The 13802-nt window shown below is 32.6% G+C and overlaps 2 protein-coding genes across 2 annotated transcripts in view; both read left to right on the top strand.

Annotated features, from left to right (window-relative positions):
* Window positions 1-13802, top strand: part of LOC126694690 (uncharacterized) — an 89215-nt gene that overhangs the window by 27464 nt on the left and 47949 nt on the right. The window lies entirely within an intron of this gene.
* LOC126694688 (F-box protein At4g22280-like) overlaps window positions 2442-13802 on the top strand; it is a 94684-nt gene continuing 83323 nt past the window's right edge. Inside the window, exons 1-3 of the mRNA XM_050391081.1 lie at window positions 2442-3413; window positions 3511-3653; window positions 6026-6293. Coding sequence (XP_050247038.1) covers window positions 2448-3413; window positions 3511-3653; window positions 6026-6035 — 1119 coding nt within the window. The 5' untranslated portion in view covers window positions 2442-2447 and the 3' untranslated portion in view covers window positions 6036-6293. The remainder of the gene's footprint in view (window positions 3414-3510; window positions 3654-6025; window positions 6294-13802) is intronic.

Below are 13802 nucleotides of genomic sequence, written 5' to 3'. Positions count from 1 at the left end.
GTTTAGTTTTTTTTTTTTTTTTTTAATGGGTTTTTTGTGGATTCAGTTTGTTTTTTTTTTTTTTTAAATGGGTTTTTTGTGATTTGAAATAAGATATTGTGTTTGATTTTGGGCACTGATTGACGAAACCGGATTTTTATATAGTCAATAGATATGGATTCAGTTTAATTTTTTTTTTTAATGGGTTTTTTGTGGATTCAGTTTAGTTTTTTGAATGATTATGATGGGGTTTGAGTTGTTAACTACATTGTGTTTGATTTTGGGCAGTGATTGACGAAACCAGATTTTTATATAGTTAATCGATATGGATTCAGTTTAGTTTAGTTTTTTTTTTTTTTTTTAAATGGGTTTTTTGTGGATTCAGATTAGTTTTTTTTTTTTTTAATGGATTTTTTGTGATTTGAAATAAAATATTTTTGAGAGAAAAGATTGTGAATTTGTTTGTGTTTGTGTGTTTTCTTTTGTTTCTTTTTTCTTTTTTCTTTTTTATGGTATATTTGGCTTTTTGAATGATTATGATGGGGTTTGTGTTGTTAACTGCATTGTGTTTGATTTTGGGCAGTGATTGACGAAACCAGAAATTCCTGAGTCGATCTGGTCCTCTCATCCTAAAATGATAGAGAGAAAAGATAGAGAAGAGATACAGAGAGTTCTTCCCATGTTTTTTTTTTCTTCTTTCTTCCAGAGCCGATCTGGTCTTGCCATCCTGAAATGATAGAGAGAAAAGAGAGAGAGAAGAGATACAGGGAGTTCTTCCAGAGAGAAAAGAGAGAGAAAATATCCGGAGATTTCCAGAGAGAAAACGCACCATTTAGCACTCCACAAACGGACAAAAAAGGAGGACTCACGAAACCAAAATCATAGTAGAAATTACTGTAGATGGCATTCGCGCTTTTTATATAGTTAGTAGATTATTTGTATTAACATGAAGACAAAAAAAATATGCTCAAGTTTTTTTATTTATTATTATTATATATATTTAACTTTTTTGTATGTAACAAAAAAAAAATATGAGTCATACCGGGTTGACCCAATCCATTAAAAGACCAAGTAAGGGTTATAGGTTTTACAATATGCAATTGAAGTTCACAAAGTGATTAAAGTTAAACCCATACCTTGTGCCCCTAAACTTATCCATTGGATGACTTTAGAGAAAAATAATATCAAACTCAGTACTGGTGGCAGTGCCAATGGTCATCATGGGAATTGGGTTTTGAGGTTCTCTTTACATTTTACAAATAGTTTTGTTGCCAAATAATGGGCTATACATTATGGATTGCATCTGGCCTGGGAAAGAGGATTTAGACATGTCCAAATAAGAAACCGACTCCCTCTTGCTCTTGGTGGTCTCTTGGTCACCTTTCATTTCCGTCCTTCCTATTTTTGGCTTTTTGTACAAATTAAATGCGTGTGAAACTGTCAGTCCACTTATTATCCAAAATAATAAACAAAAGAGGCCACTTTTATTGGCCTATAGATCTTGGATTCTTTTTGTCATTTTCTTCATTTATATAACTCTTTAAAATTTTACAATAGCCTTTTTCATATAATCATATTGTAACTCTAATTAAAGTTTATTAAAATTCATATTTATAATAAAAAATTAATATAGAAAAAGTCTCTTTCATTCAACCAAAAAAGGTCGTTCAAATATAATATATAATACCTGAACCGAGAAACAAGATAAGATCGGACCTAAGGTTCTTACCTCACATGTATGCACGAGGTTGTCCAATATCATCAAATTGATATAAAATCAGTATTTTACTATTTTTATCAAACAAGAACTTCTCATTAATTATCCTCATTGACCCATGAGTCTTCCATTTTTTTCCTTAGTGGTTGAGTTAACCAAATTATAGGTAAGATTTTTGCTACAAAATTAGTTATAGTTTAAGACTACAACTTTTCTCTAAAAAAAAAAAAAAACCTTAAGGTTATAACTTTACTCAATATCTTTTCATTGGAGGTGAATTTTATCAAATCCATAATTGGATTACATTTTATTTTATATCTTCCATGCTTGCAAAATTTTAAAAAAATTAAAGATCAATTGCTAAGTCATCAATAAATTATTTAAATTGCAAGTTTTTGTAATTTAAAATTATGCATAAAAAAAGAGCTTATAGATAAATATAATAAATAATATCCGATTAATATAAAATTTAACATGTTTATTAAGAGAACAAAGAACATACAATTTAACGGTTAAATTTTCAAAATATGTAACAATGTTTATTTTATTGAGTAATGTTATAGTTTTAGAATATAACTAATTTTGTAGCTAAACTTTGTCCTCACGTTTTTATCATAATAAATATTCTATTAGTTCATTTTATTTTTTATTTTTAACATTAAAATGCACCAGTAATCTCTATTATAATAAATCTGCCACGAGTTGCAACTTGCCAGCTTATCTCTTATGGACTCAATCACATAATTAAACCATGCTTAGACACTCCACTAGTCTCTTTGATAAAGCTTATCTCTCTGATTTATTTATTTATTTTTTTCATATTTTTATCCTTCAGTTTATCAGAGTTATGGAGGATTCAAGTACCACCAATGGTGAAGACTGGATTAGTAGGTTACCAGATTCACTGCTTTGTCACATATTCTCATTTCTTTCACCAAAGGAAGCAGTTGGGACTAGCATCTTGTCAAAGAGATGGGAGAACCTATGGACTCTGTCCCCAGTCTTTATTTTTGTGATACCTTTACGACTGACTGGTAATTACATGAACAAGGTAAATTGCTTTATTGATTATGTAAACCGGGTTCTTGCTCATCGTGATGGATTTGCCATTGAAAAATGCAATCTCTCATGCTACACATTACATGCATCAGCACATCTTTATTCATGGACTTGTGCTGCGATTGCTTGTATGGTTCTAGAGCTAACAATTGAGTCTGAGCTTTTCCGAGTAGGACAGTTGCCATGGTGCCTTCTCACATGCAAAACACTTGTGGATTTAAAAATTCATGGAAGATTTGTGCTCAACTTCCCAACATTTATTTGTTTGCCAACACTTAAGTTCCTTTATCTGAATTCTGTTATATATGGGGATGATGCCTCAATGCAAAAGCTCTTTTCTAGTTGTCCTGTCCTTGAAGATTTGGTCATAAAGAGGCATGACTGGGATGGTGTGGGGATTATGAATATCTCTGTACCTTCATTGAAAAGATCAATATTTTCCTTAAGTCTAAGAAGCATAGGAAATTATGAGTACAAGGTTGTCATTAATACCCCAAATCTTGAGTATTTGGAAATTGATGATTATATGTATGAAGATTATTCAGTGAATTCCACACCCTCTTTGGTTGAAGCATGCATCCAAGGTACATGTGTATTTGGACTTCTTGATGGAATCTCTCAAGTCAAGCTTTTAGCATTATCTGGTGATGCTATGCAGGTATGCTTGCACACTTTTCTGTCTGATGTTAACTTCTATATTTATTTGCATACTGCATCTCATCAAATTCATTTTGTTTCCAATGATCTGTGTTCAGTCTCTGCACAATATTGTTCCCATCCTCCCCACCTTTCATAATCTCACCCATTTGAAGCTTGGAATTGATGACAATGTTGGTTGGGAACTACTACCAAATATACTTCAGACTTCACCCAATCTCAAAGTTTTAACTTTAAGCAGGTGAGTTTGGATTTCTTTTCCCCCTTTGCTTGGATGGTGGGTTAATTCATGTGTATGTCATTGTTAGAGTAAATGAATAAACTCTCTACTTCCTAAGAGCTTAAAATTTTGGGAGAATTGATAATTTAACATTGTATTAAAGTAGGATGTCCTGTTCAATCTTGTGTGTTCTGTTGAGTTAGCGGAAGCTCTGACACTAGATTGTTGAACAAATGACTAAACAAAGAGTTTTTATTAAAACTTGACTCTTTGAATTACAACATTTTACAAGCACTAATACTTTTACAAGACATACACATCAACTCTCTAAACACCTATGTATTTACACAACACAATATCTCTTACTTATTTCTTTGCTTCAGGCCAAAATTGGGAATTGAGCCCATTTTTCAAACAATATAATTAGTAGTTAAGGTTTCAAAACTATATTTTTTACTAGTATTTCGAGTCTAAAAGACTCGATTTATGGACTATAAATTGAGTTTTTGGGACTTGATTTTCATGGATTGATCACGTCTGATGTAGTATTTTTCTCACGTGGCGTCTACCTGGAAATTGAGTCTCTAAGACTCGATTTCTAACCCAAAAAAATTTAAAAATTTTTTAAGTCTCATGTACAAGCCGAAATACACAAAAACAAATTTAAGAAATCCCAAACACATCAATCCCAAGAGAAAGAGCTCACCTCACCAGTGCGGCCTGGGTCTCGTATGGCCTGGGTCGCGCATAGTGGTTTGAAGCCACCCACTCGGATCTCGATCTTCTTTTTTTTTTTTTTTTTTTTTTTTTTTTTTTTTTTCTCTGTGTTCTTCTCTGATGTTCTGGTGGTTACTCTCTGATTTGTTCTAATTTATAAAGGTTATAAATCGAGTCTCAGAAACTCGATTTCCATGTGGTCGCCATGTGGAAAAATATGCCACATCGGACTTAATTAGAGTATGGAAATCGAGTCTTTGATGCTCAATTTATAGGCCAAAATCGAGTCTTATAAACGCAAGATGCTAGTAAATAATATAGTTTGAGAACCGAAACTACTAACTATATTGTTGGAAAATTATGGTTAAATTCCCATTTTCGCCTTTACTTCACACTCTTCACAAGTCTCTCACACATCTCACTAATCTCACACTAGTCTCACATACCATCACATGTATTTATACTAGGTATATGTTGGTTAGAAAACCAACGTGAAGCTTCTAGCATCTTCCTTTTTATTGGCATTAAATGAATGCCACTCTCCAATCTTCTAGACTATTCTATAAATATGTGACTAAAATTAACTAGTGCAAGGAAGCTTCTAGAGAAAATATAAGAACTATCTTGGAGAGAATTCCGGAAAGAGAGCAAGAGAGAAATTTCCGGAATTAGAGAGATTGTGTGAGAATGTTCTAGAAGTTTCTAGAAACAACAAAGTTAGTGTTGATTTCTAACATGTTCACCTTACCTTTGGTTTAAATTTTCCCATGTTGGGCCTCACTCAATAACAACTCAGGTGGCCCACACGTGAAGGAAATGTTGTAGATTAAATGAATAAATTCACTGTTTCTTAGAGCATCCACAACAGTGGAGCTAAAAATTTAGTAATTTAGCTACATTAAAAGCTACTTTATCTATTTTATCTACACACATGCTACAGCAGTGGATCTATTTTAGCTTTCAACACAATAAAATAATATAAACATCACAATAAAATAATATATCTACTACAATAAAATATTCCATCTCACTACAATATCTCAGTACAATAAAAACTCCACAAACCGATCCACCACCACGGCCAACCAAGAACAACCTCCCACAGCCACCATGAAATCCAGCCAAACCACCATCACGAAACCCAGAGATGGGACGGTGATGAAGATCGGCAATGAAGGACTAGGCGATGAAGATCGGCGATGAAGGATCAGCGATGAAGATCAGCAATGAAGGATTGGCGATGAAGATCAGCGATGAAGGATTGGCGATGAAGGATTGGTGATGAAGATTGGTGATAAAGATCGGCGATGAAGGACTGGGTGATGAAGATGAACCCAGGACAGTCGGCGAAGCAAAGAGTAGATGAGGGAGAGAAAAAAAAATGAGAAGGAAAAAGGAAGAAAGAAGAGAAGCCGGAGAGAGAAATAGTGAAGAAGAAAGAAAGAGAAAATGTTTTTTAAATGAAAGAGGTGAGAGAAATCAACTAAAAAAAATAAGTATAGCTCCACTGCTGAAGCTTACTTTTTGTGTTTGTGGAGCTAAATTTTAGCAATATAGGAATATGCCTCCACTGCTGTGAATGCTCTCAATATCTTACACTTTTGGGAGAATCGGTAATTTAATAAGACCAAAATTTTCTTTAAAATATCAAAACATTTTGTTATCTTCCTTATCAGGGACTTGTAAAACCTTTCAACAAAGGAACCTTTCAATTCAGCTGGAATCCGCCTAGATGTGTGCCATATTGTCTGCTCTTGCATCTTAAGACAACTGAAATTCACAATTTTCTTGGAACACCAGATGAGGTAAAACTTGTAAAATATTTGCTGAGGCATGCAAAAGTTTTGGTACTGGTGACAATATATTGGTACGATTTAATGATGGACTCAGAAAGCCAAACGACAATGGTAAAGACGAAAGTTGATATATCAAAGTCTCCAAGAGGTTCAAATACCTGTCAACTCATATTTCATCATTTGATGTATTGACTATGTGCTCCATTCTTCTGGAAGATCAGCATCTTTTGAATCACCGTCTGCCTTATTAATGTAAAAATTTATTCTTTGATATTTAGTACAGTAATAACAACAATGTAGTCCTACTCAAAACCAAATATTACCTTGCTTTACCTTAGAAGATTTGGAGCTGCTCATTGCAGAGAGCATTTTGATATCTTATTGCTTTCTTAATTATGTGCAAGTGCAACAAGAGGTAAGTGATTGTTATGTGGAAATGATAGTTGTAGATCCATCTAAATAGTTGATCTTGATTGAAATGTTATAGGTGATTGGACTTAAAGAGTGGGTGTGTTCACATTTTCAATTGGTATGACATTGGTTTAATTAGAAAATTCTGGTGGGGAATACTTCAAAAGAGAACAACCACTACTTCTCTCCTATGGCTAGGAAAGATTTATGCCAATCCAAGAAGGATGGTGGCCTTGGTTTCAAATATTTTTCAGATTTCAATATCTCCCTGCTAACAAAGCTCGCATGGTGAATTTTAGGAAGAAAATAAAAAAGGAAAATTTTGTATTCAAGCCTTGTCTGCAAAATATAAGGTGGATAGGAAATGGCCTTGGGCATAGACTCCAAAAAAGGCCTCTTGGACTTGGAAAAGTGTAGAAGCAGCCAAGCCTATTCTTTTAGGTGGAGCATGTAAGATTGTGAAAAATAGGGAGTATCTTAACTTGGGAGGATCCATGGACTCCAAATCTTCTCAACTTCAAACTAGTGCTTGTAACAAACCCATGGTAGGACTCACCCTTGAAAACTGACTTGCAAGGGAAAGGTGTCCAAAAACTCATAAACACATGGTTAAACTTATACTTAATCCATGAGAGACACTAGGATCATAACAGTGCCTAAGTCACCTAAATGCTTGAATAATTGCCCAATAGTGTCACAATTATTTACGCCAAACAAACAGGGAAGGATGAAGCAAAACTTTCTCAGTTATTTAAGAATGATTCAGTCAAGGCTATTAAGCAAATTCCAATCAGGGTAGGTAGCTTGATCAGATGGGTGGACCTGGACCAAGTCATCAAACGGATCTCCTAACTGTTAGATCAGCTTATTGGGAAGTTACTGCCTCCAATAGAGGGGATGGATTTGTTGAGGTCAAAGCAAAAATATGGAAGTCTAATTTACATGAGAGGCTAAAGATGATGCTTTGGAGAATTGCCTCTGGAATAATTCCTACGAAGGATACCATTTTGAGGTTCAACCCAGACATTGACCCGGCTTGCCACTATGTGGTGAATCTCCTGAAACTTCAGTCTATATCTTCATCCACTACCAAGCAGCCGGATCGGGAGTGTAATTACCCCTAAATTTTTTTTTTCTAAGCTTTAAAAACATCAATGATATTGTTAAGGGGGGCAAATGTAATTTTATTGTATATAGGCTGGTATTTTTATAAATAAATTTTGGGCCTAAGAATACTTTTATCTCTACACACAACATACTCTCTTAAGCAACGTGGGACAATTATCCATCTTTGTTGTTGTTGTTGTTGTTTTTTTTTTTTTTTTTTTTTTTGAAAAACAAACGCACGCACACAATATTTGGGAGTTTTTAAAATTAGATTCAATCATGGTGAAATTTGAATGGATTTGATTTTACCACATCATGATCTAAAGATTCTAAACAGATATTGACTAACACTTATTTGAGATCTAATTAAAGTATTATAAGATGTGACAAAATCTAATCTATTCATTTCATAATGAATTAGTAGACTTTTAATATTTCCACAATGGTCTAGATCATGATGTGGTAAAATCAAATACATTCACTTTTTACCATGATTGAATATAAATTTAAGAACTCTCAAATATTGTGTGTGCGCGTTTGTTTTTCCCAAAAAAAAAAAAAAAAAAAAAGAAAGAAAGAAAGATGGATAAGTTCTAGCATATATATACAATAAAATTACACTTGTTCCCCTTAACAATATCATTGATCTTTTTAAAGACCATGAAAAAAATTCAGGGGTAGTTACACGCCTTTCCCTTGAGATTTGGAAAAATGACACTCCATCCAAAACTTGAAAATTTATGCCCCAAAATTTCAATTTTACCCAAAGCAAACAACCCAATCCTTTAAAAAATTTTAAGTAAAATAATTTTGTCATTCTCCATCAAAATTTTAAACAAAATAATTGTGTTAATAGATAGTTTGAACTAGAAAATCAGAATACTACTTGTGCGTTTGGATAGTGCTGAAAAGCACTATCCTGTGTTTGCGTTTTCTTTGAAGCGCGTTTTGGCAAAGCCATGCACTTCCAATGAGTCCCGTGCATTGTTCGCGGGACCCACAAATCTTTTTTTTTCAACAAAATTTTCATTACAAATGGGTCCCACAGCGCTATTTACACATTTAAAAATTATTTTGCTACAGTGTTTTCAGTTTTCAGTTTTCAGCAAAATAAACGGTATCCAAACACACCCTACATTGTTCGCGGGACCCACAAACCTTTTTTTTCAACAAAATTTTCATTACAAATGGGTCCCACAGCGCTATTTACACATTTAAAAATTATTTTGCTACAGTGTTTTCAGTTTTCAGTTTTCAGCAAAATAAACGGTATCCAAACACACCCTACATGCTTGTTTGTGGAGTGGTCATACTTGTGCTTACTTTTCCAATTTCTATTACAACTATGGACTGAGTATTTTCAACTACGAATGTAATCAAAACAAACTTTCGCAACAAAATAGAAAATGATTTTTTGACAAACATTATGATGTTATGGATATCGATGCGACAATTCATATGGATTCAATCATAAATGATTTTGAATATTAAAAAAAAAAAACACTAAGTTCCATTTTCATTAATGATATAGTTGCTTTGCTATATCATTAATGAAAATATGGACTTGATATATCTCTAATATCTCTAACAAGTCAAAAAAAAAAAAAATAATAATAATAAGGGTGCTTTGCTTTAATAGAAAGTTCAAATGATTTATTGATAAAATCAACATATAGACCAGACCCAGCAACTAATATGATTGAGATAGAGCTGTCATGTTTGACATTTTATCTAGAAATGTGAACAAGTATAATATTCTTATCGCCATTTAAATAGAATGCTATGCTGTTGTGCCGAATTAAGTCATCTCTCACAAATCAAATATATATGCCTACAGCTCTAATATAATCAAATTTGATATATAATTATATAAGAGGGGTGGGGGAGATGGAGCAGGTAAATTATGGTTTTGAATCTTGGACCGGACCGTGTGGTCCGACTGGGTTAACTTGAAACCGTTCAGCAATCTGGTTTTTTAAACTGAAAAAAACCAAAAATTTGACTTTTGCTAGAAACTGGGTGAACCGCACTCAAACCGCACGGGCTTCTAAACCGGTCATGGGTTTACAGGTTGGTAACATATTTCTTCAAATATTTTCAATAAAAAAAAAAAAAAAAAAACTAGTAATCTATTTGCTTGTCATCGCCAGAAGTCCAGCCTGTCAATCCTGTTTGTTGACTAACTTGACTCCATTCCTTTGCTACAAACAACTTACCATCGCAAGATCTTGATTTTGGTTGGAGGGGAGCTTGACTCTTGTAGTCTCGTTCGTTGTGAAGAAGAAAGATTGAGAGAGAGAGCGGAGGAAAGAAAAAGATTGAGAGAGAGAGCGGAGGAAAGAAAAATCTGAGTCTGTAACAAGGAGCAAGTGAGTTTTGGTATTTATTTTGGGGAAGAACACCAAAGCGGTGGGAGGTAGGGTATTAGATTTAAAAACAATATATATATATATATATATATATTAAATAAGCTTTTTCTCTTGGGACGAGTTATTGGGCATGGGTCATTCTACCATACCCCCTTCTTTTTTTGGGGGTATGGTACCCACCTAAATCTAAACCATTAAATGAATAAAAATTTGATCAGGACCATTCATTTAATTTAGAGTAATTTAGAGCAAATACTGGCTACCGGTCAAACAAGTTATATATATAAGTAAAAAAACGGAAAAGTATTCACTGTGCGCTTCTCTTTCTCAAAAACAAAATTCTCTCTGTCACGTTTAGCAAAAAAAAAAAATTCTCTCTGTCACGCTTCTTTCTCTCTATCACGCTTCCGATTCAGTTTTTCTAAAGAACCCAGAATTCAGCTTCTTCTGTATTAGCTTCTTCTCTTACTAATCAACCACAAGAACCTAGGGCAGCTAAACAAAACCCAAAGAAGAAACAGTATCAGCCTTTCTTTGCTCGGCGACGATATTTGAAATAGGTTTCTCTTTCTCTTACTCTCACACGAAGTTGATTTTACTACTAATATACAGATTATTAAAATTTCTTTTGACTATCAGCACATGATTTTTCTTTAGTTTTATTCATTGTTAGTAATCCCTAATGCTATTAATTGATTTGGGTTTTTATTTTTATTATTTTGATAGGAGATTTGGGCGTTGTTTGTTAACTTTGTTTCAAAAGTTGATTTGGAATTTCCTCCTATTTGAGAAACAAAATTTCAGTACCCATGATTGCTTTACCATAATTCTCCCCCACCAAGACGACCGCCACCAAATAAATAATATAAAAAAGCATAATAATAAAAAATAAAATTTGCTGTAATGGGAGGGTCTGTCAACTATGCTTGCAACAAAATGTAATAGAGTGGCAACTTAGTTAGAGTAAATGAGTTTCATGTCTGGCTAGGGGAAGGATCTGACTTCTTCAAACATTTGTACAACAAGAACTAGTAGTCTTGTTCCTTAGTACAAATACTGCTATTTTAATTAAATTAAAATAAAAAGGTTAAGAGATTGTTATAGCATTATGGCCCCGTAAGTCCTCTCTTAGCTAAGTTCTACCTATCCCTAGCATTCTTTAACATGGTACTATAGTTAGGGAAGCCTAACATAATGTTATATATATGAGTGGGCTGATATATATGTATTTGGAATTATAGATCTTTTTGCTGCATTGTTCTCCTCTTCTAACCTTTTGATTGTCTTCTCTATGTTAGCAATGATATTATCTTTTATCTTTATGTTGTGCATTTCTTTGAAATACTGATTTTTCTGTGGCACTTCCAAATGCTAGTCATTGCAATGTTTTGTAACAACTGCAAATTAGATATTCTATATATATATATATATATATATTTCGTCACAATTTTTTTTCAGTCTACAGTTTTTAGTTTGTTTATTAGTTTTGTTGCTTGGGTTTACTCCCATGGCAGCTGAATACAACTTAGGAAGCCTTAGTTGATAGTTGCTTTGCTAATTTATGGAGTTTGTCAAACAATTCTGTATATTACTTTTGTGTCATCAGTTCAGTCCTTCACATTTTTTTTTATTCTATAATTTTTTTTCCTTTGCTGAGTTGTTAAAGTTGAGTTGGAGCTAAAGCTCATTGGCATCTATGTTATTTGCAACTTAAACTTCCTGGATTCGTATATTTTTCTAAGCCGTATATATGTTTTTTTTTTTTTTTTTTTCTTTTCAAATATCCAGAGATACTTCTCCCTTACAATTTAGCTTTACCTATTGAGGGGGAGGGGCAACCAAGTTTTTTGTCTATCTTTTGTTGGGGAGATAGTTGGGAGGAGGAAGATAGAGAGAAATATTTTTCTGGTAGAGAATATAAAAATTCCATTGAATTCTTACTTGCAATGAGGATTTTGATTTTTTATAATCAGAAAAAATGAAATGAAAGTGTTTAAACTTCTGTTGTATACCGTTTTGAAATTATTTTTGCAATATGGTTGGCATACTGTTAGTATCCTCTCTTATTAGATATATCATATATGAAAACTACGACATTACATGAGTCCAGCACCTTTCAGTCTCAATTACAGAAACTCATTAGTTGTTAAAAGAATTTAAATTGAATGCTAAATAATCACATATTTAATGGCATTGAGTTGTTTAATGTTTACTCTTCAACTAAAGTATTTATGATTGTTGTCTTTTTATGAGTGGACTATTGGTATTGGCAAAGTTACAATCCCTTCTCTTTTGTAGACTTGGTAAACTATTTAGGTTTTGGCTTGCAATTCTTTAGATTACTGCCACTTTCCTTCTTGGTGAGTGTGTAATTTCTACCAAAAAAAACTTTAGAAATTAGAGGGTTTCTCTATTTTCTTTCTAATAAAATGTTTATGATTTAAAAAAAAAAAGAAAAAAGAAAAGAAAAGAAAAGAAAGAATGCTGAATGACAATAGCTATCAAATAGAAGTGAACAAATGAGTATTCTTCAATTCCAACTGTTTAGGTCCCCAAGTAAATTTTCAAATACAATATTGCTATTAATTAGACCTTTTCTCTTCACGTTCCCCATATTAATTTCCCAGTTATGCTCACTTTCTTTGTACTGGTCCTTATATTAGTGAGTCTTGAAATTTAGCACATAGGTCCAGAAGTTTCATTGTACAATGAAGTTATAAATGTAGACATTGTTTGGGAAAAAAATTGGCATTGAAGGTGAAGGTAAGGCTGCACCTCAATTCTTCTAAATGAATCTTTTATTTTTCTACCTGAACTCCCATTTCATATTTTTTCTTCCTATAAATTGTGGAATGGTCATTGTTTACAAAATAAATTTGCTGCACAAATGAATTCAAAAGCTTTCTCACGACTTTATTCTATGGAAGTATTTTTTTTTTTTTTTTTTTGGAACCTAAGGAAAATTACACTTCTGAAATCAAATAGATGTTGATGTACTATAATTTTTCCCTTTTAAGAATTGTACTCAGTCTCAACTGATTAACAAGTGCATGAAAAAAAAGTTTCATTTTGCTTTGTCCAACCAATGAATTTTCTTTTGTAAGGGTATTATGGTCATTTTCTTTTCTAAGGGTAGTTTGGTCATATTTTAGTTTCGTGGTTATTTTAGTAATTTTTTTAGATTTTATGGTAATTTCAGTCATTTTTTAAGTTTCAAGATTATGGTCAATTTTGTTTGTTTTAAGGGTGTTTTGGTCATTTTCTAGTTTTCGTGGTTGTTTTAGTCATATTTTGGGTTTTTTTTGGTAAGTAGTTTTTATTTTATTTTATTTGATTTATTTAAGTTTTAGGGTTATTTTGTCATTTTTTAGGTTCTAAGGGTATTTTGGCAAAAAGTAATATTATATTTTAATTGTTTAATTTAATGATTTGTGATATCTACCAAAGGCCTTGTAACTGAATTGACATTTCCTCATGCACAAAGTGTTTGGGGGTCTAGGAGGAAAAATGTTCGAGCTGCGAGTTAGCAACATGTAATTATCTCTAAAAAAAAAAAAATTGATTTGTGGTATTTTTTTTTTATGTTCTTTTTTCCCTTCATACCTGATATTAATATTTTAGTTTTTGAGTGAATTACACAATTTTAGTGTTTTGATATGTTATAATTTGAAATTGAAGACAAATTTCTAAGTCATACAGAAATTAGGAGATTACTATAACTATGATTGTCTTAAGCTTTTAAATGATTCACTTGAGCACATGAAAGCTTT

Source organism: Quercus robur, chromosome 8 (assembly GCF_932294415.1).
Source record: "Quercus robur chromosome 8, dhQueRobu3.1, whole genome shotgun sequence".
NCBI classification, from domain to species: domain Eukaryota; kingdom Viridiplantae; phylum Streptophyta; class Magnoliopsida; order Fagales; family Fagaceae; genus Quercus; species Quercus robur.
This window is presented reverse-complemented; position numbering and strand designations above follow the sequence as displayed.